This window comes from Calliphora vicina, chromosome 3, assembly GCF_958450345.1.
Source record: "Calliphora vicina chromosome 3, idCalVici1.1, whole genome shotgun sequence".
NCBI lineage: Eukaryota > Metazoa > Arthropoda > Insecta > Diptera > Calliphoridae > Calliphora > Calliphora vicina.
This window is the reverse complement of record NC_088782.1, coordinates 126,215,429-126,237,995: the sequence shown is the minus strand read 5'-3', so window position 1 is coordinate 126,237,995 and position 22,567 is coordinate 126,215,429. Positions and strand designations below refer to the sequence as shown.

The window sequence follows — 22,567 nt, the reverse complement described above, 5'->3', positions numbered from 1 at the left end:
AAAAAATTAAAATTGTTATGCTTTTTTATAACTACTAATACTATAATTGTATTAATTGAGGAAGTTTACCAAAATTTCGATAATAATGTTATAAGTAACCGGTTACTTTTTGTTATAGTGTTAGGTAACCGAATAAAAACCAAAATTTCTCAATATTTAAATATTTGTTATTGTTGTACGAAGGCAAAATTGCTAGATTTCTTAAAAAAAATTTCAAAGTAACCGGTTACTTTTAATTATAGTGTTGGGTAACCGAATGAAATACAATTTTTTCTTGTTATTTAAATAGTTTTTATTGTTTTACAAAAGCCAATTTGTAAGATTGCCTTATAAAACTTCATAAGTAACCGGTTACTTTTTTAAATATGTTGAGTAACTGTAAAAAAAATCAACTAGTAATCATATAATTATTGTATATTATGCTAATTAATGTATATTATAATAAAATTTAGATATTCATATTACAAATAACCGGTTACTTTTCGCTGGTATCATAAGTAACCATATTAAAATTACTTTTTTTTAAAGAATTTTAAGTTGGCATAGAATGTAGGTAAGAGTTTGTTATTAAACTATTTAAGAAACCTAAGTTAATGGTTACTTTATGTTAAAATATCAAGTAATCATAAGATAAATACCCTTTTTCCCTGCACTTTAACAAATAAATTAAAACTATTTAGATTGTTTTTGATGAGGACTGCTTTTGACTTGATATTTTCAATTAAAATTCATTTGTAACAAACCTCTTGATGCATTTATTATGCCACTTAATTTGTTTTCTGTTTTTTGTTATATAAATTAATAAAAAAAAAACTGAAGTAAAATTAACAACAGCAATTGTAAGACATAGTTACTTACAGAATACGTAAAGAAACAACCAACCATTCAAGCGTACCGTAATTTTATTTTTTCAAAATTATTTTCGCATTTGACGGTCACTGAGTTTCTCTATGTCAGTTTGTAAGACAAACCGACATTTATACTGTCATTAATATATTAAAACAACAAAACAGCAAGCAGCAGCAATAACAATAAAATTCACTTCACTATAATTTACTTTTTAGTTGTAGTATTTGTTGTTGTTGTTCTTTTTTTTTTTTTGTTATGACAACTACGAGTACTCGTAAACGTAGTCAGTCGTTTTCATACAAGTACCCAACATTCAGCATTCAACATTTTTAGTCAAATTGCACATACCAAACCAACCATCATTCATTTGTTTTTTATTTATTTTTTTTTTTCAAACTACAAAAGTTTGAATTTGTAATTGGAATTTATAGGTTTTTTTTCTATTTTTTATTTTAACATAAATATAGGTATTCCTCCATAATGAAATGAATTGCCAAACATACATAAATATATAAATAAAATTACCGCATGAAATTTTATTTTTTTAGTTTGTAAATATTAGTTGGTGCTTTTAATTTCGGAATTTGTTATGTTTGCTCTTTTATAATTTTTGTATGTTCATTTCATTTGTTGCTGCTGTTTGTTTTATTTTCTACATTTCATTGTTTAAATATAAATATTTATGAATACGAATTTCAAATGCTACCACAAACAGTTCAGGAATTTATGCTTTTTTTTACAAAACCAAAAATAAACTGGTTTTATTTTTAAAGTTTAATAGTTAAAGCATAAGTTTATCTTCTACAAAAAGAATATGATAAAGATCTAACATCTTTGTTAATGGCCATGAGAGTAAAAAATGTTTTGTTCTTTAAGAAATATCAAAAAGTAACCATTTATATTGAAATTTAAAAAATGGTTACTCGAGTAACCATTTGTTTTAAACTTAAAATTACACTGGAACAAAGGCAAACAATTTATATAATGATCATAATGAAGTTTTTTTAATATACTTTATAAAAACTCTAAGTAACCGGTTACTTTTTACTAAAAAGTTAAGTAACCGTATAAAAAATATTTTATATTTACAATTTGAAGATTTGTGGTTCCGTTAGAAAATAAATAAATGTTGAATTTCGATTTTAAACAAACTGAGTAATCGATTACTTTAAAAATTATATCGAGTAACCACACAAAAAATAATATTTTTATAATTTTGTACAATATGAATAACACTAATTGCATAATTCAATAATAATATTGTTTTTCATTTAATATAATTATTATAAAACTAAGTAACCGGTTACTTTTTTCATAAAAAGTTAAGTAACCGTATAAAAAATATTTTATATTTACAATTTGAAGATAAGTGGTTATTTTAGAAAATAAATGCTGAATTTCGTTTTAAAACAAAATGAGTAATCGATTACTTTAAAAATTATATTGAGTAACCATACAAAAAATGCATTATATTATAATTTTGTTAAAAAATAACACTAACTACAAAATTTTATTGATTTTTAAATTTATTTTCCTTTAATAAAATATATTAAAACTAAATAACCGGTTACTTTTTAATAAAAAGTTTAGTAACCGTATAAAAAATATTTTCTCTTTGCAATTTTTAGATAAATGGTTGTTTTAGAAAACAAATAAATGAGAAATTTTGATATTAAACAAACTAAGTAATCGATTACTTTAAAAATGATATCGAGTAACCACACTAAAAATTAATATTTTTATAATTTTGTACAATATGAATAACACTAATTGCATAATTTAATAATAATATTGTTTTTCATTTAATATAATTATTATAAAAACTAAGTAACCGGTTACTTTTTCATAAAAAGTTAAGTAACCGTATAAAAAATATTTTTTCTTTACAATTTGAAGATAAATGGTTGTTTTAGAAAATAAATAAATGCTGAATTTCGTTTTAAAACATGAGTAATCGATTACTTTAAAAATTATATTGAGTAACCATACAAAAAATTCATATTTTTATAATTTTGTACAATATGAATAACACTAATTGCATAATTCAATAATAATATTGTTTTTCATTTAATATAATTATTATAAAAACTAAGTAACCGGTTACTTTTTAATAAAAAGTTAAGTAATCGTATAAAAAATATTTTTTCTTTACAATTTAAAGATAAATGGTTGTTTTAGAAAACAAATAAATGAGAAATTTTTATATTAAACAAACTAAGTAATCGATACTTTATGAATTATATTGAGTAACCATACAAAAAATTCATTATTTTATAATTTTGTTAAAAAATAATAACACTAACTGCAAAATTTTATGGATTTTTAAATTTGTTATCCTTTAATATAATTATAAAAACTAAGTAACCGGTTACTTTTTACTAAAAAGTTAAGTAACCGCATAAAAATATTTTCTCTTTACAATTTTAAGATAAATGGTTGTTTTAGAAAACAAATAAATGAGAAATTTTGATATTAAACAAATTAAGTAATCGATTACTTTCAAAATGATATCGAGTAACCACCCAAAAAATTCATATTTTTATAATTTTGTACAATATGAATAACAATGATTGCATAATTTAATAATAATATTGTTTTTCATTTAATATAATTATTATAAAACTAAGTAACCGGTTACTTTTTTCATAAAAAGTTAAGTAACCATATACAAATATTTTTTCTTTACAATTTTAAGATAAGTGGTTGTTTTAGAAAATAAATAAATGCTCAATTTCGTTTTTAAACAAACTTAGTAATCGATTACTTAAAAAATTATATTGAGTAACCATACAAAAAATTCATTATTTTATAATTTTGTTAAAAAAATAATAACACTAAATGCAAAATTTTATTGATTTTTAAATTTATTTTCCTTATAATATAATTATAAAAACTAAGTAACCGGTTACTTTTTACTAAAAAGTTAAGTAACCGTATACAAATAATTTTTCTTTAGTATTTTGTAGATATTGAGTAACCATAAAAACAATATTTTTTGTTATATTTCTAGAATAATATGAATACGAATTGCATAATTTTAAAGTTTTTTTCCTTTAAAATAATTAATAAAAACCAAAGTAACCGGTTACTTTCATCGTTAATGTTAAGTAATCGTTTAAAAAGTATTTAGATTTTAGCATTTAAAGATTTGTGGTTCTTTTAGAAAACAAAATGTTGAATTTCATTATTGAGTAACCGATTACTTTTAAAATTTTATTGAGTAACCAGAAAAAATCCATAAAAAAAATAATTTTATAAGCATTTTTTATACATTTTGATATATTTGAAGTGGTTACTTTTATATTTAAGACGAGTAACCACTTAAAATTAAATTTTTTTCTATTGTTTAAGATAGTCGTAGTTTATTATGAGTATACTGAAATTTTTTAAACGAAAAATTTACAAATTTTGATATATTTGTAGTGGTTACTTTTGTATTTGAGACGAGTAACCACTTTAATTTTTAACAAATTTCTGTTTTTTAACTTAGTTTTGTTTTATTGTGATTATTTTTGAGAAAAAATTTACATATTTTGAAATAATTGAAGTGGTTACTTTTATATTTGAGACGAGTAACCAATTAAAATTTCAGATTTTTGTATGTTTTAAGATAGTTTTATTTTAAATAAATCGTATTATATACAATATGTATACATACATATATGCAGATTTGATTTATGTGAAGTGGTTACTTTTGTGGTTGAGTCAAGTAACCACTTTAATTTTTAACAAATTTCTATTTTTTAAAGTTGTTTTCTATTATTGTGATTTTTTTGAGAAAAATTTTCTTATTTTGAAATAATTGAAGTGGTTACTTTTTTAAATGAGACGAGTAACCACTTAAAATTCAATGTTTTTGTATTCAATATAGTTTTAGTTTATTATGAATATATTGAAATTCTTTGAAGTAACAAATTTACAGATTATGTATGTTATATCTGAAGTGGTTACTTTTCTTTTTGAGTTAAGTAACCACTTTAATTTTTAACAATTTTCTGTTTTTTAAAGTAGCTTTATGTTATAGTGATTGTTGTGATTATTCTTTAGAGAAAAATTTACTTATTTTGAAATAATTGAAGTGGTTACTTTTTTATATGAGACAAGTAACCACTTAAAATATCATGTTTTCATATATTTTAAGATAGTTATATTTGATTTTAAACAAATTTTATTATATATATACAGATTTTGATTTATTTGAAGTGGTTACTTTTATATTTGAGACGAGTAACCACTTTAATTTTTAATGATATTGTATTTTTTAAAGTGAATTTATTTTATAATCACAACAATGATTGTTTTAGATAAATTTACGTATGTATTTTGAAATAATTGATATGGTTACTTTAGTATTTGCCACGAGTAACCACTTAAAATTTTATATTTTTGTGGTTTTCATAATATTATTGATTGTTGAAAACAATTTTTAGCGAAAAATTTAATATATTTTGAAATTTTTAAAGTGGTTACTTTTTTAGAAATGGTTACTTTTTTTACATATTTATTATTATTGTTTAATTTAACATATTTTTTGGTTAAATTGTGTTGTGGATAGTTTTTAATAGTGGTTACTTTTGCATTTGAGATGAGTAACCACTTAAAATTTCATGTTTTTTGTGTGTTTCATAATAGTTTTATTTTATTATGATTTTTCAAAACAATTTTTAGTGAAAAATTTAATATATTTTGAAATTTATAAACTGGTTACTTTTTTATAAATGGTTACTTTTTTGAATTTAACATATTTTTTTGCTTTTAAAAGTGTTTTTTTAAAGTTTTTAAAAGTGGTTACTTTTTCATTTAGTTTTTATACCTATTAATGTTTAATTTTATTTTTCTTTAGAATTTAAAATTATTTATTTTGGCCTAAAAATCACGTAGCCTGTTATCATAGATCTTGGAAACGTTCATTTTGTTTTGTTTCTAGGAATAATTTTGCTTCTTTTGTGTGTATAATTATTAATTTTATATAATTTTTTTTTCTCTCATTTCAGTTCAAAAATTACTTTTGTTTTACATATCAATTTTGTGGATTTTTTTTTTCAAGCAGCCCGAAAATGTTTGGTTTTATATATTTTAATTGTATTATTTATCAGGATTTGAAATTAAATTTTAATTTGAAATCAAGGAAATAATGTCGCAAAATGCTGCCGATAGTTTGGTAAGTTTTGAAAAATCATGTTATTAATAGCCTAACATTTTTAATTTTGATAATCAAGGAAAATTTGTTAAATTGGCTTAAATTTTTAATACGTTTATTAACACTAACGTGTGAGTTTTTTGTGTGTGTTCAACAGCTATTTATTTGGTTTTTTACTTATTTGCTTTGAATTGGCTGCTTTGTTATTTTATATAAAAAATATTTTTAATGGCCATTATAACCTTTTTTAAATGAAACGAAACGTAACGAATAAATAATAATAAAAATAAAAATAACAACCAACAACTCACACACAAGTCTTAAAATGATTTCCAGTCTAGTTTTTTGTTAGAAAACTAAAAAAGACCACAAAACATAACAAAATAAAATTTATTTTCTCTTTAAAGATGTTAAAACGTGAGAATTTTATTAAATTTATTTCATATTAATGGAGTTTTGTATGCGATTTTTTTCAACAACTTTATTTATTTTGGGAAAAAATTCGTTTCATACAAAATTCACTAACAAAAAAATTTGCTTAAAACATTTCCCCTTTTTTGTATTAGGATTTATGGTTTAAATTTAATTTTTACTTAATTTTGCATTTGGCAACTTAATATGTACAGGAAATTTTTAATTAATATTGTATAAATCATTTCATATTATGACTATGACTAATTTGCTTATTTCCCTAATAATAATCTGTAATTATTATTTGAACAAAAAAACAACAAGCAACAACACAACAAATGTAATTGTAATTACTTACAAAAACTGCATAATAATCGAGTTCTTATTGTTGTTGTTGTTATTGTTCGTTAAATTGTACTAGATTATTTTATTTTAAAAGCGTGGGAGATTTACAAAACAAAACACTCAAACACACTCACCTATACATTTTCCCTTACATATTAATTACTCTCCCTCTCACTCTCGCTCTTCGTAAAGTTGTTTGATTTATTTGTAATAGATTGTAAACAACTTTTACAGCAACAACAAACATTCTTGTAGAGCAGCGATGTTCACGCCATACAACAATTGTTTGAAAAATTTAAACACATTTGTTACGCTCTTTTAAAGAGCGTAATAAATGTCTCATTTTTTCAGAAATTCAATAAGCATTGTTGTTGGTTGGTTTTTGGATGAAGCATAGCAAACACACGCGTTTCAATTACAATTGAACACAAAAAAACAAAGTTAAAAATAAATAAAAAATTTGCGAGTATTTCGGCCGTATAATGTATATTCTTTCATTTCCTTAAAATTTAAATTATATTCATTTAATAAATTGGTTTTATTTGACAAAAATTCTAAATTTAAACTTTCTTCATTTTGTTATTATTTTAAGTGTTTGACATTATGTTTGCTGGGTAGCTCTCTCACCAAATATCTTCATTTTTATTTTTGAACATCACTGTTGTAGAGAATAATGAGAGACAACAATGTTGATGAAATAAAAATACGAATACAGCGAAGAGAGTATGGAAAATGTTACTAAAAACGTGATCGTTAACGTTAAAGCGATTTTTTAACGACAATAATATTTTTAATTTAGCTTTTTTTGAAGTTATACTGTTTTTAATACAGTTTACACAAAATAAAAAAGATGTAAAAAGAATTTTAAGCAAAAATTGCATTAAAATTAATAAAAATGTATTTTCAAATTTGTGTTTTATCACGGTTTTACACAATTTTGATACAAAGTGACCATCAAATTAAAGAAGACAATCTCTAGAAATAAAATTTTTTTTGGATTCATCATAATGAAAAATTGTAAAAAAAAACCCTTAGAAAAATGTCGATAAAATTCTTAAATTTAGGAAATCTTAAATAAATTCCTAAATTGATTTCCAGAATTCCCAAAATATCCATCTCGGGAAATTTTCTTTTCTGGGAGAATTTTCTATTTTAAATGGCTTTAAAGTAAATTCATAAATTTAAACCTCTTTTTAACACTTTCAAATAAATTCCTAAAACAATTTAAAAAAATTTTCAAAATAAACCATTTTTAAAAAATTCCCAAAATATCCAATCGGAAAATTTGGTTTTTGTAACATTACTAACAAGTTTTGAAAATACTCTTAAATTTTGAATATTATTATTAAATTTTTAAAACAATTTACAAAATTTGCAAAAAATCCAACTTAGGAAATTTTCTTTTTAACAAGATTTTCCATTTTAAATTGGATTTAATATAAAAATTAAGAAAATTATTAAATTTCATCTATTTTTTTTTAAATTCCTAAAATAATTTTCAAAATTTCCATAATAGCCAACTGGGGAAATTATATTTTTGGCTAAATAACCTAATTAAAATGCTAGTATGCAGTGTCACATTATTTTAACAAATTCCTAAAACAATTATTAGAATCCCCAAAATATCCAACTCGGAAAATTTTCATTTTGGTAAATATTCCTATTTTGCATTGGATTTAAGGAAAGTTTTTAGATAATTTTTTAATTTTCACGTTTTTTCTATCCAATTCCTAGAGCAATTTCTGGAATTCTCAAAATATTCATCTGGGGAAATTTGTTTTTTTGGGAAAAGTTTGACTCGTTTTGTACATCTTCAAAATTAGTACACGATTAGGATTCTATTCACTGAGGAGATTATAAGGCTGATAAACGTAATTAGAGTTATCTTAACTAAGGAAATTAAAAGGCTGACAAACGTGATACCAACTACATTTGATATTGTGATATTGAGTTGATAGTCCTTGTTCACAATTCTAAAGGCTACAAGGTCTTCCGAAATGAGGAATATATTAAGTGGGAATGTGTTCAAGTTGTAATGAAGAGTGGGATGACGTCCTGGATTTCATTAGGGATGTGAGGTAACATGCAGATAATAATCCATTAGAAACTGTCTGTTCGAAAACACACACACGAAGTATTATAATCTTTCCTTGAAGATGATCCACACACGTCCGATTACGATTGAGAATGATGTCGCTGAGGAATGAGGTCCATACTAGGGCATATAATTAAGAGAGAGCTATCAATTGCACTATATATCGCTACTATCATCTCCTTGTTCATGCTGTTTCCTCAACTTTTATGACCAGAATCTGACCAATCGTTTTGTACATCTTCAAAATTAGTACACGATTAGAGTTCTATTCACTGAGGAGATTAAAAGGCTGACAAACGTGATACCCACTACATTAAGAAGATTTGCAATTCTAAAGTTACGAAGTCTTCCGAAACGAAGAATACTATATTAAATAGGAATGTGTTGAAGAGCGGTATGACGTCCTGGATTTCATTACGGAAGCGTCGAAAGTCCATCCGGTTATGATGGGGATCTTACATTAGAATCAAACGCAGGATAACGCACCATTAGAAACTGTCTGTTCAACAACAACACACGGAGTATTGTAATCTCTCCTTGAAGATGATGCACACACATCCGATTACGATTCAGAGTGATGTCGCTGAGGAATGAGTTAATACTAGGGCATAATAATTGAGAAGAGAGCGATCAATGCACTATATATCACTACTATCATCTCCTTGTTCATGCTACAAAAGATGCTGTCTGTTCAACAACTCACGGAACATTCTAATCCTTCCTTGAAGATGATCCACACACGTCCGTTTACGATGATGTCGCTGAGGAATGAGCTCCATACTAGGACATACTAGTTGAAAAAAGAGCGATCAATTGCACTATATATAGCTGCTATCATCTCCTTGTTCATGCTACAAAACTATTACGAAGAGCTTTTAGGATTTTGTTTCGGTTTTCTCACCTTTTGGTTTCCAAAATGAGGAATATATTAAGTGGAAATGTGTTCAATTTGTAAAGAAGAAGAAGCTTCGGAAGTCCATCTGGATCTGAAGGGAATCCTGCATCAAAATCAAATGGTTTGGGTAACTACGCAGATAAGCCAATAGCTGTCTGTTCAACAACACACGGAGTATTCTCATCTTGAAGATGGTCCACTCCGATTGCTATTCAGAGCGATGTCGCCGAGGAATGAGTTCCATACTAGGCAGGCGCGGATTCAGGTCAACCATTTGGGGGGGGGGGTTTATTAAAATTTATATTAAAATTTATTCTACATTTTTCTTTTTATTCCTTTTTTTATATGAAAACTTTTCGGTTTTAGGGGGGGATTTCCTATTTCACCTTTCCTATTTCACCTACATTTTCTTTTTATTCCTTTTTCTTTTTATTCCTTTTTTTATATGAAAACTTTTCGGTTTTTGGGATTTCCTATTTCACCCCCTCTGGATCCGCGCCTTATACTAGGGCATAATAATTGAGAAGAGAGCGATCAATTGCACTATATATCGCTACTATCATCTCCTTGTTCATGTTCCAAAAGCAGCTATCAAGAGCTTTTAGGATGTTGTTTCGTTTTTCACGCCTTTTGGTTTATGTGGGTAGCGTGCGAGGAAAAATTAAGGAAGACTGCAGAAGACTACTCCTAAAGTTTTCGAATTTTACAGTGTACCTTCGATTTTAAAGTTGATAATCTTAATTAACGTTGCTGTAAAGACTCTGTAATGGTGGCCAGATATTGGGAAATGTTGTTGATTACACCAGTGCAATTTTCTGCATACAACAGCAATGGAACATCTTGGGGGACTACTGGATGTCTAGCTAGATATATTGAGTTCTAACAGCGAACATATCTTAAGTGTAGGAGTATAATAACAATCTTTACATGAGAATTATGCTTGTGATTGACTGCATGTTTTAATTGTGCACTTAAACTAAAATAGTTTTTGGTATAAAATTACAACGGTACTCAGTAAACCTAAGAATTTTCAACAGATCGTATTTTTGTTTCTCCATTACCCTCTTGGAAGCATATGACTTCCACAAATCATCTCCATCTTAGACGATTTTTTGCAGTTGTTTTCCCGTCTTTCCATGTAAGATTGCACTGTTCTAGTTCTTGGAGTATCCTATGAAGATTCAACAGATCGTATTTTTGTTTCTCCTTTACCCTCTTGGGAGCATATGACTTCCAAAAAGCATCTCCATCTTAAACGTTTTTTTGTAGTTGTTTTCTCATCTTCCAATGTAAGATTGCACTGTCCTAGCATATGGCTTCCACAAGGCTTCACCATCTACACGATTTTTTGCAGTTGTTTTTCCCGTCTTCCCATGTAAGATTGCACTATCCTAGTTCTTGGAGTATCGTTGTTATTTCGCCTTGTATCAGTTTCGTTAAACGGTTGTGGTTCCAGCTAAGTAGATGATTGGTCTGCTGTAGCAGATCCTAGGACCTAGGATAGGATGGGGTAACCATCAATCGTTGCCTAGAAACCTTACTTATCTTTAATCCCTACCTTTTTCAATACATTGTATTAACGATCCTAAATTATTGATTTGCTTTAAGCTGGTTTTGGATTAAGCTATTTTCACTGTTATAGGTTGTTATATTTATGAGCATTGTTGAAAGTATTCCTGCTTGTGGGAACCATTTTAATCATGCAATGGAAATTAAACGTTTGACGATCACTCGTCTATCAGCATGGAGTGATGGATCGTGCAAAAATCTAGGCATCATTCAATTTTTTATTGATGTCCTCTGATGATCTATAAAATTATCAAACTGAGAGCTTTTAAAGACAGGCTGATGTGTGGCTAGCGGGAAATGCTTTTTCGATGATGGTAATAGTATGGATTCTGAAACTGATTTGCCTGATTTCAGGCTGAGAAATGAATCGTACAGGCATTCCAAAACAATTGTACCAAGTGTTTTGCAGCATTAACATAGATATATCGGCCGGACCAAAAGCGTTCAAGGATTAACAGATATCGGAAATCACTAATTGAGGAATTGGTAGACCTAGAAGTAGTTCAAGGTATTCCAAAGCTGTTTTTTCAGCATTAACAAAGAGCTGATATTCGGACCAAGAGTTTCCAGTTGTAGATAATATTCTCAGCTTCACTGGAAGAGAAGGAGTTGTGCTCAGAATCTCGAGTGAAAGTCATAATTATCCATACTACAGCTACACGATTTTGAATGTCCGAAATGATGCTTGAACATTATAAAAGAAAATCATTTTTGCATTGAATCATTACTTGCGATGAAAAATGGATCCATTACGATAACCCGAAGCGTAAGAGATCGTATCGTAAAGCCCCGCCAACCAGCCGAATCGCCAACAGATCGAAATATCCATGGCTCTATGTTAATGCTCTGTATTTGGTGGGAGCAAATGGGCCCTATCTATTATGAGCTGCTGAATTCCCGGGACAGATGATCCCGCAAAATTTTCAATTCCCAAATCCCGGGAAATTGTGCGAAAATTCCCGGAATTTCGGGAGGAATGAAATTTTCTGTTACTAAGTTTTAATTTATTTTTTAACAATTTGCGTGAGTGGAATTTAGAGATTAATAACCTCATCTCAAAACTTTTCTTCGAAATAGCCACAAAATTGCATTGAAATCTTACAAATTATAAAAAAAAAAACGTTGCAATATTCCAAACCAGTTTTTTTTTAGCATTAACTTAGAACTGATATTCGGAGCAAGAGTTGAGAGTTGTAGATAATATTCTAAACATCACTGGTATGGAAGGAGTAGTGCTCAGAACCTCAAGTGAAAGTCATAATTATCCGTACTACAGCTACACTTTAGTGAATAATGAAATTTTCTGTTACTAAGTTTTAATTAAAGAAGAATTCGCGAGATTTTTAAACTCAAACTCCTGAAACTTTTCTACGAAGTAGCCCCACAATTGCACTGAAATGTTCCTAATTAAAAATAACGTTTGTGATTTCACTTAACGTTTACGTTTTTGCCTCACTTGAACTAGAGCAAAACAAAAATAAAGAAAATCAAAAAAAAACACCACCAGCGCAAAACATAAACAAAGTAATACAAACAGCCAACACAAACAAAATAAATAAACCTGAAAAAGGGGGCGATTTCAAGAGAACAGAGAACAACAACAACTACAAATGAGGAGAAACAAGAACAAGAAGAAAAAAACAACCCCAATGAAGAAGAACAAGATGTAGCTAACGGCACACTCTAATGAAGAGAAGGCAGGCACACGTACGCACACACTTAGAATTAATGAACAACAACAATGAAATAAACATAGAACAAAACTCAATTTAAATGAGAATAATGAATTTCAAGTAGAGGGTAATTGAAGAAACTGTGTTGGTGTTGTTGTAGTTGTTGTTTTCATTAAATGAGTATGTATTTTTAAAGCAGAGGAAATAATCGTATTGGATTTTTTGCTTCTACATATTTTTTGGGGGAATTTTTTTGTTGAAACATCAACTCTGGCAGTTTGTTGGCAGCGGTGAGCGTGTGAAATACCTACAATTTTTAGTTTCGAATATAAAATAGAATTTTGTTTAGTTTAATATTGCGGTGGTGAATAAAAAAATAAAGCTGAAATTATTAAAATTAAAAGAAAATTAAGCAAAAAAAAAAAAATAGAAAAATAAATGAAATTAAATTAAAAAGAATTTAAAAAAAGGAATAAAGCAATTTTTATGCAATTGGATTAGTTTTGTAATTCAAATCCAATTTGAAATATTTAATACTCATACATAATTTAAAGAAAATATCTAGCAAAAGTGCAACGAACCCTTAAGTAGAAAAAAAGGCAAAAAAAAAACACACATAGTCGCTAACTATTATAACAAAACAGTGACGAATTTATTAAACATTGCTAACATTTTTCTATTTGATAATAAAGACTGTGACTCTGGTGAGTGGCTCGCCTTGCTACTTTAACAAAAAAAAAGAAAGAAAAAACCTAGCAGACAACCAACCACTCCTTTACACAAATCGTACAAAAAAAAAATAAAAAAAAGTAGCAACTAATTGGCCAACAGGGTTGTTGCATGCCACACACAAAACTTGCAACAAAATTTAAACAAATATTGTTCACTGAATTTACTACAACCAGGATATTACGTTTTATTTACCACAAAGTGCAGTTAAACCAACCAACCAACAACAACAAATTGTTTTTAAAATCGATAAATAAATTCTTGGAATTTTTTTTTTGAAACATCAACCCAGCAACTCCTTTAAAGGAATACATTTACCAAAACGGCTAATTTTACTTTTCACTTCTGCTACTTCTTCATCATCATCTTTAGCCATCTCCTTCTCCTCTTCACCTTGTTTATTTACTTCTACAACCTCTAACATTAAAACGAAATTTGTGGATTTTCTTAATAAAACCAAAAATGATTTAGAAACAAAAATCTCCAATTATCAGCAGCAACAGCAGCAACAACAATCTCATCACAATCTTCATCAGCAAACGTCATCGTTTTTACAGACCCAACAACAAAGATCTCAAATGGTAATAAAATGTTAATTTTTTTTTCTCAATTTCAAAGTGTGTGACCAACCGTTTAAATTACGTCTATTCAAAATAATTCTTTAAATAACTTGTATGTTTTGTAAATAACAAAAACTACAACAACAACATCAACGTTGAATTTAACAATAATAATGTTTAATAATAATAATAATGTTCATTCAATTTAGTCACAATCACAAATAAGAAGTTGCGTGTCTCTTTATTATTTATTTATTTATTTTCATAAAAAAATGACATGAGGGCTGCCGTTTTATTTTTCCATTTTCCTCTCTTTCTTTCTCTCCCCCTATGTTTTGTGTTTATTGTTTTTGTTGTGCAAAAAAAATATTTTTAACTTTTCGCTATTAATTACCTAGTGTTGCCAGATTAATTTAAATATTTAAACGGAAAAACAAGGGGAAAGTCGCCCAAAAATTTTATTAGTGAGAAAAAATAGTTTTCCCGATTTTGACTCATTCTAGGTCTGAATTACTATGGCGTTATATACGTTGTTGCAAAGTTGTTTGAAATATCTATCATTAGATTTCCATATTGTCTATATTAATGACTTAGTAATCCAGATATAAACAAGTATATACCCTTCACCAAATTATACTTTAAAATAAATTTTTTTAAATATTTTTTTTTCAAATTTTCTTTTTTCAATATTGTTTTTTAATTTTTTTTAAAAAAGTTTTTTTCAAATTTTTTAAAAATTTTTTTTTTCAAATTTTTAAAAAAAATTTTTTTCAAATTTTTTAAAAAAAATTTTTTTTTGGAAAAAAAATTTATAACAAAAAAAATTTTTTGATGAAAAAAAAAATTCGGGTCAAAAAATATTTTTCCCGATTTTGACCCATTGTAGGTCCAACTTACTATAGCCTTATCTACATAGTTGCAATGGACTTTGAAATATCTATCATTAGATATCCATATTGTCTATATTAATGACTTAGTAATCCAGATATAGATCAAAAATAGGTCAAAAATCGAGGTTGTCCCGGTTTTTTGCTCATATCTCCGTTATTTATGGACCGATTTTGCTGATTTTAAATAGCAAACTTCTCTGTCTGACAAAATTATTGAAGATTTGGAACCCGAAGATATCTGGGGTCTTCAGAAAATTGATTTCAACAGACAGACGGACAGACGGACAGACAGACAGACAGACAGACAGACAGACAGACAGACAGACAGACAGACAGACAGACAGACAGACAGACAGACAGACAGACAGACAGACAGACAGACAGACAGACAGACAGACAGACAGACAGACAGACAGACAGACAGACAGACAGACAGACAGACAGACAGACAGACAGACAGACAGACAGACAGACAGACAGACAGACAGACAGACAGACAGACAGACAGACAGACAGACAGACAGACAGACAGACAGACAGACAGACAGACAGACACAGACAGACACAGACAGACAGACAGACAGACAGACAGACAGACAGACAGACAGACAGACAGACAGACAGACAGACAGACAGACAGACAGACAGACAGACAGACAGACAGACAGACAGACAGACAGACAGACAGACAGACAGACAGACAGACACAGACAGACAGACAGACAGACAGACAGACAGACAGACAGACAGACAGACAGACAGACAGACAGACAGACAGACAGACAGACAGACAGACAGACAGACAGACAGACAGACAGACAGACAGACAGACAGACAGACAGACAGACAGACAGACAGACACAGACAGACAGACAGACAGACAGACAGACAGACAGACAGACAGACAGGCAGACAGACAGACAGACAGACAGACAGACAGACAGACAGACAGACAGACAGACAGACAGACAGACAGACAGACAGACAGACAGACAGACAGACAGACAGACAGACAGACAGACAGACAGACAGACAGACAGACAGACAGACAGACAGACAGACAGACAGACAGACAGACAGACAGACAGACAGACAGACAGACAGACAGACAGACAGACAGACAGACAGACAGACAGACAGACAGACAGACAGACAGACAGACAGACAGACAGACAGACAGACAGACATACATACAGACAGACAGACAGACAGACATACAGACAGACAGACAGACAGACAGACAGACAGACAGACAGACAGACAGACAGACAGACAGACAGACAGACAGACAGACAGACAGACAGACAGACAGACAGACAGACAGACAGACAGACAGACAGACAGACAGACAGACAGACAGACAGACAGACAGACAGACAGACAGACAGACAGACAGACAGACAGACAGACAGACAGACAGACAGACAGACAGACAGACAGACAGACAGACAGACAGACAGACAGACAGACAGACAGACAGACAGACAGACAGACAGACAGACAGACAGACAGACAGACAGACAGACAGACAGACAGACAGACAGACAGACAGACAGACAGACAGACAGACAGACAGACAGACAGACAGACAGACAGACAGACAGACAGACAGGCGGACAGACAGGCGGACATGGCTTAATCGACTCCGCTATCTATTTCATTTATATATAAATGAAAAATGTAGACATTACAAACGGAATGACAAACTTATATATACCCTTCTCACGAAGGTGAAGGGTATAACAAAGGCCTCAATCAGCTAAGTCATTGACAATGTACAATAATTTCTTATAATTCTCCAACTTTAAACCCTTGAAAGATCTTGGTCCACACGGCATCCCTATGTTAATGCTCAACAAAATGGAACAATCAATTTAAATTATCCTACATCATGTCTATATCTTTCGATTGGCCAACTATTAGTAAACGATAATTGTAAAATTCCTCGTGTAATTACAAAAATGAAACCATACAAAACCCACTACTTTTGGGGAATCAAACTATCGCCAAAAGCAAATGTTTTAGAAGCATATACTAGGAGTATGGGTTAATAAGTCCGCGACTTTTTGAATTTTCCAGCTCCTAACTGAAAGAGCAACACTGCTCCTGTCAAAATTTGAATAAGCTGCATCATTTAGTTTGTATTTGACAGCCATTGATAGCAGACTACCTTGTGACTCGAGGAGAAATTGGAAAGAAGTGAATTTCGTTTGCTCATTAATCATCACTCAAACCAAGGCTAAGCTTGATAAACACTACGGGAATTATGCACCATCAATTTCAAAGGTTGAAAAGTGGTTTACTGAATTTCATTGTGGCCGTACAATTACGGAAGATGCCAAATATTCTGGACGCCTAGTTAAGGTCTCTAAACCTGAAACAATTGAAAAAATTCTCCATATGTTGTTGGCCGATTGAAATTGCGAGAGATTGTGGAAGCCATAGGCATCTCACATGGCTCAGTGGTTTCAATTTGGAATGATAACTTGTGTATGAGAAAGCTTTCCGCAAGCTTTAAAGCTTTAACCTATCCAAAGCTTTTGAAACGATTCATCATTACTCCATGCATGTCAAACGCTGGATTTCGAGCGAAAGAGACAAATATATTTTTTTGTCGTGTCGCCTCTGTATACTTTGTGATTTTGTGCTTATTTATATAGTTGTTTGTTTTAACGCACTGTCTGTATTAAAACGCAAATTTGTTTTCTATTTCTATCGAAACAATTTCTAAAAAAGCTGATTTTAGTGTTTTTGAACTGTCAAATTTGACGCCTCTGTATACTTTGTGAAGCAGACTTAGTGGAAATTAGTTGAATTTTACTAACTTCTTATGGACTCATTTGAAGTTTAATACGATGAAATTCCGGATTAAAATAAATCGATTTCGATTTTGGGGAATTTGTTTTTTAGACAATAATATTTTTATAAGGAAATTCTAATAAACTTTTGTTTTTTACATTGAAAGTACATCTTTTTTAATTAATATATGATATTTTGTACAGATTTTTGAGATTTTTTATTACAAATCTTCAAAATTTATTAAAATTAGTAGATTTTTTGTTAACATCTTATAAGAGGGAATCACTTTTCGTTGCAAAACTATCCCTGCAAACTTTGCATAATTGCATTATTTTGCAAGACCACAACAAAAAAATCTAGCATTTATTATAGATTTGCAGGATAGTTTACAACGAAGATTCCTATTTATTCCGAAAGTCCTTGTAAATATTGGGGAATTTTGTTTGTCCCCTCTTGGATTCATTCTACTGGCAACTTTATGACATTATTTAGAGAGGTGTGTTGTTTGTTATGTGTGTGTACTCCCCCTACAATTTGGTTCACATGTGATTCATTTTTATATATTTTTTTTTGCTTATTTGCATTTAAAAATACATATAATTGTTGTATGAAAAAATACCCACATTTATAATACACAAATTCTAAATAAGAACATGCATAAAATGTTGTAGTTCTTTTTTAAATGGTCAGTCGTCGTCGTCAGTCAATAATAATATTATTTTGCATTTAGTCACTCATGCTCACGACACAGTTCATCACAACAACAGCTACATACATACATACAAATGTACCTACATTTGTTTACAATTTTATAGAGAAATTGTTTTCATTTTGTTGTTGTTGGGATGTGATGCTCCATTTTTATACAACACAAAAAAAGAGCCCCAAAGATGCTGCATATGTTTGGGTGGTTTTGTGTGTTTTCTTGATGCTCTTGTTTTTGCACTCTCTTTAATTCATGTCACAAATAACGGATGTGTATGATAAAAAACAAGTAATAATAATTTGTTGTGTGCGAGATAATGGGGGAGGGGGACAAAAATAGAGTGTTTAATTTATGATGTGTTATTTAACACAAGCTCTCTTATCATTCTTGTTATTTTTGTATGTAAAAGGGGCTTCTGTTTTTTAATTGTTAAAATTGTAGCATAATCATCAACAATTAATGTTGTTTGTTTTTTGAGCCCTCACTTCCTTACACATTGAAGAGGAATGACATTCATTAACTTGAAATTTTAGAGTTTATTTTTAAAACCATTTGTTTGTTTGTATTGCTTTGTTGAGTTATGTTAATTTATTTCAAGTCGTTTATAAACAATTTATAGGTACATAGTTGTTATTTAGTTACATGCATAGTTTTCGGGTTAATTATTTTTACAATAATTTAGCTTGTCATTGTTTTGTCATGATTTTTTTGTTGTTTTTTTACATGTTGGGAATTTCTAGTACAACGTACCCCTGTTAAATTGAAAGAAGAAGTGTTTTGTTGCTAAAGTTTTGTAAAATCGTTTTGTTGATAATTCATTGCCTCTCTGTAACCCTCAATTTTCAAGCTCTTCACTCTGTCATTGTTTGACATGTACTTGATGATGATCATCATCATCATTATGATGATGATGGTTATAAATACTTGTATGTACTTTTACATAAAATCATTTTTGTTATTTAGTTTTGTACTTTTTTTTGTTGTAATTGTTATGATTCTGTACATTTATTTACATACCTAGATTTCTGTGTTGTTGTTTTCATTTTCGTCTTTGTTTTTTTTTGTATTTATGTATGTTTATTATTATTGTTGTACTTGTGTATAATAATCAAATGCTTAAAATATGCCTTGATTTCAATTTGGGTCAATGCATTTCAATTGGACTTTGTTTGTAAGTAGAATTTGACATAGAATTACTACAAAAACAATGCAATTGCTTACATTATTCCATTTTTATGTTAAAATTAACCAAGATTTTTTTCTTCAAAATTTTGAAAATGTGTGTTAGGACTCAAAAAAAAAATCGTATTATAAATGTTTAGTTTCTAACTGAGTTGTATTGTATAAAATCCAAAAAAATAAAATACCGGACACACTTATTTTTGTGATAAGAAAACAAAAGCTGCTCTTTTGTTTTATAATACTAGAATTGTATTAGATTTTTTTTTGTATATTTAGATTTAGAGATTATTTTAATGGAACACAGCATTTTTTTTTCTTCATTTAATAGATAATTTGTTGCAAATTTTTATTTTTTTCTTATACATTTTATAGAATTTTTTTAAATAATAATAAAACTATCAGGAAAACTTTGAATTTTGTATAAAAAAAAAAAAAATTTCAGTAAATTTTTATTTTTTTAAAAAGTACTTTTTTTTAAAAAAAAAAAAAATAATAATTTTCTAAAATGATAATATGTATTATGGTTTACGTGGTAGTTCACTACGTGCGAACAATCAAGTAGAGTCGAAGGGACCCCGTTTTGATGTATACTTCTTCAGAAACTTCATAAAATTTAAAAAAAATACTTTCATCAAAATAGTACTTTTTTTTAAAAAAGTACCTTTTCAAAAAGTACTTTTTCATTTCCAAAAAAAATTTTAAAATATTTTTTTTTAAAAAAAACTACTTTTCCAGAAAATTTATAAATCTATATTAAATATGTACGTACTAAAATATACTCAAAAAGTACTTTTTCGAAAAAGTACTTTTCTATAAATATTCAAAATGTACCATTTAATACAAGTAATTTTCCCCAGCAGTTAAAAACGTTTTTTTTCAAAAAGTACCTTTTCCAAAAAAAGTACTTTTCCCAAAATAATTAGAAAGTTTCTTTTCGAAAAAGTACTTTTTTAGGGTATGTAAAATTTAACATTTAAAAAAAGATGTTTTTCAAAATATTTAAAAACAAGTCTCAGAAAGTACTTTTCTATAAATGTACCATTCAATAAAATTAATTTTCTGGAGCATTTAAAATTTGTATTTAAAAAAGTACCTTTTCCCAAAATAAAACAAGTCTCAAAAAGAACTTTCTATAAATGTTCAAAATGTATACCATTTAATAAAAGTAATTTTTTTATTCAAAAAAGTACCTTTTCTAAAAAAAGTACTTTTCCATAGTTATTTTTCAAAATATATATAAAAAAATGTCTCAAAAAGTACTTTTTCTATAAATGTTCAAAATGTACAATAAAATGAATTTAATTTTTTTTTTTTTCAAAAAGTACCTTTTCTAAAAAAGTACTTTTCCAGAAATTTTTAGAAAATCCCTCTTCGAAAAAGTACTTTTTCAAAAAGAACTTTCTATAAATGTTCAAAATGTATACCATTTAATAAAAGTAATTTTTCCGAGCATCAATATTTTTTTTATTCAAAAAAGTACTTTTCCATAGTTATTTTTCAAAATATATATAAAAAAATGTCACAAAAAGTACTTTTTCTATAAATGTTCAAAATGTATAATAAAATTAATTTAAATTTTTTTTTTTCAAAAAGTACCTTTTCTAAAAAAGTACTTTTCCAGAAATTTTTAGAAAATCCCTCTTCGAAAAGTACTTTTTCAAAATATTTTTAAAAAAAATCTCAAAAAGTATTTTTCTATAAATGTAAATTAATTTATAAATGTACTAATAATAATAAAACTAATTTTCTCGAGCATTTCAAATATTTTTTCAAAAAGTAATTTTCCAGAAATTTTTAGAAAGTCCCTATTCAAAAAAGTACTTCTTAGTAAATGTACAAAAAATGTAACATTTTCAAAAATAGTTTAAAAAAAGTCTAAAAAAGTACTTTTCCTGTAAAAAATTAAAATCTAGAAATGTTGTAAACAATTCATAAAATGTTAAAATGTAGCAGAAAAGTTTAAAAACTACCATTTCAAAAAAAATACTAAAAATATTTTTTGGTACTTTTTAAAATAGTATTTTTCTAGAAATAACAAAAAAGAACTTTTTAAGTTCAGAAAAAAATTTTAAAAAAGTATTTTTTCAGATAATTTCAGAAAAGTAAAATTTTTAAAAAAAAAAATACGTTTCCAGAAAAGTTAAAAAATATCAAAAAGTACTTTTCTAAAGTTATTTAAAAAAAAATTTCGAAAAAAAAAATAATTTTTTCAAAAAGAGCTTTTTATTAAAATTTATAAAGATTTCAAAATGAAAAAAAACTCCTTTTTGTAAAAAAAGTACTTTTCTAGAAAAGTTCAAATTGCACAATTTCAAAAAAGTACTTTTCCACAATAGTTGAAAAGTCTTATGGAAATCAACTTTTCCTGAAAAGTGCATAAGTATGTTTGTTAAAAAAAGTACTTTTCCTGAAAAATTAAAAAAGTACCTTTTTCAAAAAAGCACATTTAAAAAATTGAATATGAGAACATTAAAAAAAGTACTTTTCCAAAAAAAAAAAATATTAATAATATTCAAAAAAAGTACATTTTCAGAATTGTTAAAAAGTTAAAAGTTCACAAAAAAGTACTATTCCAGACAATTTATAAAATTTTCAAAAAGAAAAATTTACAAAAATTGCTTTTCCACAAATGTTATGAAACTTTCAAAAAAAATACTTTCCCCAGAAATTTTCAAAAAGTTCAAAACTGTTTTTTTATTAAATGTATAATTTCAATAAAAATTT

General features: G+C 27.9%; 1 protein-coding gene across 3 annotated transcripts in view; it reads left to right on the top strand.

The window, feature by feature from the left end:
• The window catches only part of Rgl (Ral guanine nucleotide dissociation stimulator-like), a 50,237-nt gene that overhangs the window by 7,071 nt on the left and 20,599 nt on the right, over positions 1-22,567 (top strand). For 2 of the 3 annotated variants that reach the window (XM_065503612.1, XM_065503610.1), the window contains exon 1: positions 14,044-14,287. In XM_065503612.1, coding sequence (XP_065359684.1) covers positions 14,285-14,287 — 3 coding nt within the window. In that variant the 5' untranslated portion in view covers positions 14,044-14,284. Of the gene's footprint in view, positions 1-5,843; positions 6,011-14,043; positions 14,288-22,567 lie in introns of those variants that run through there. The other variant, XM_065503611.1, reaches the window with a different exon arrangement.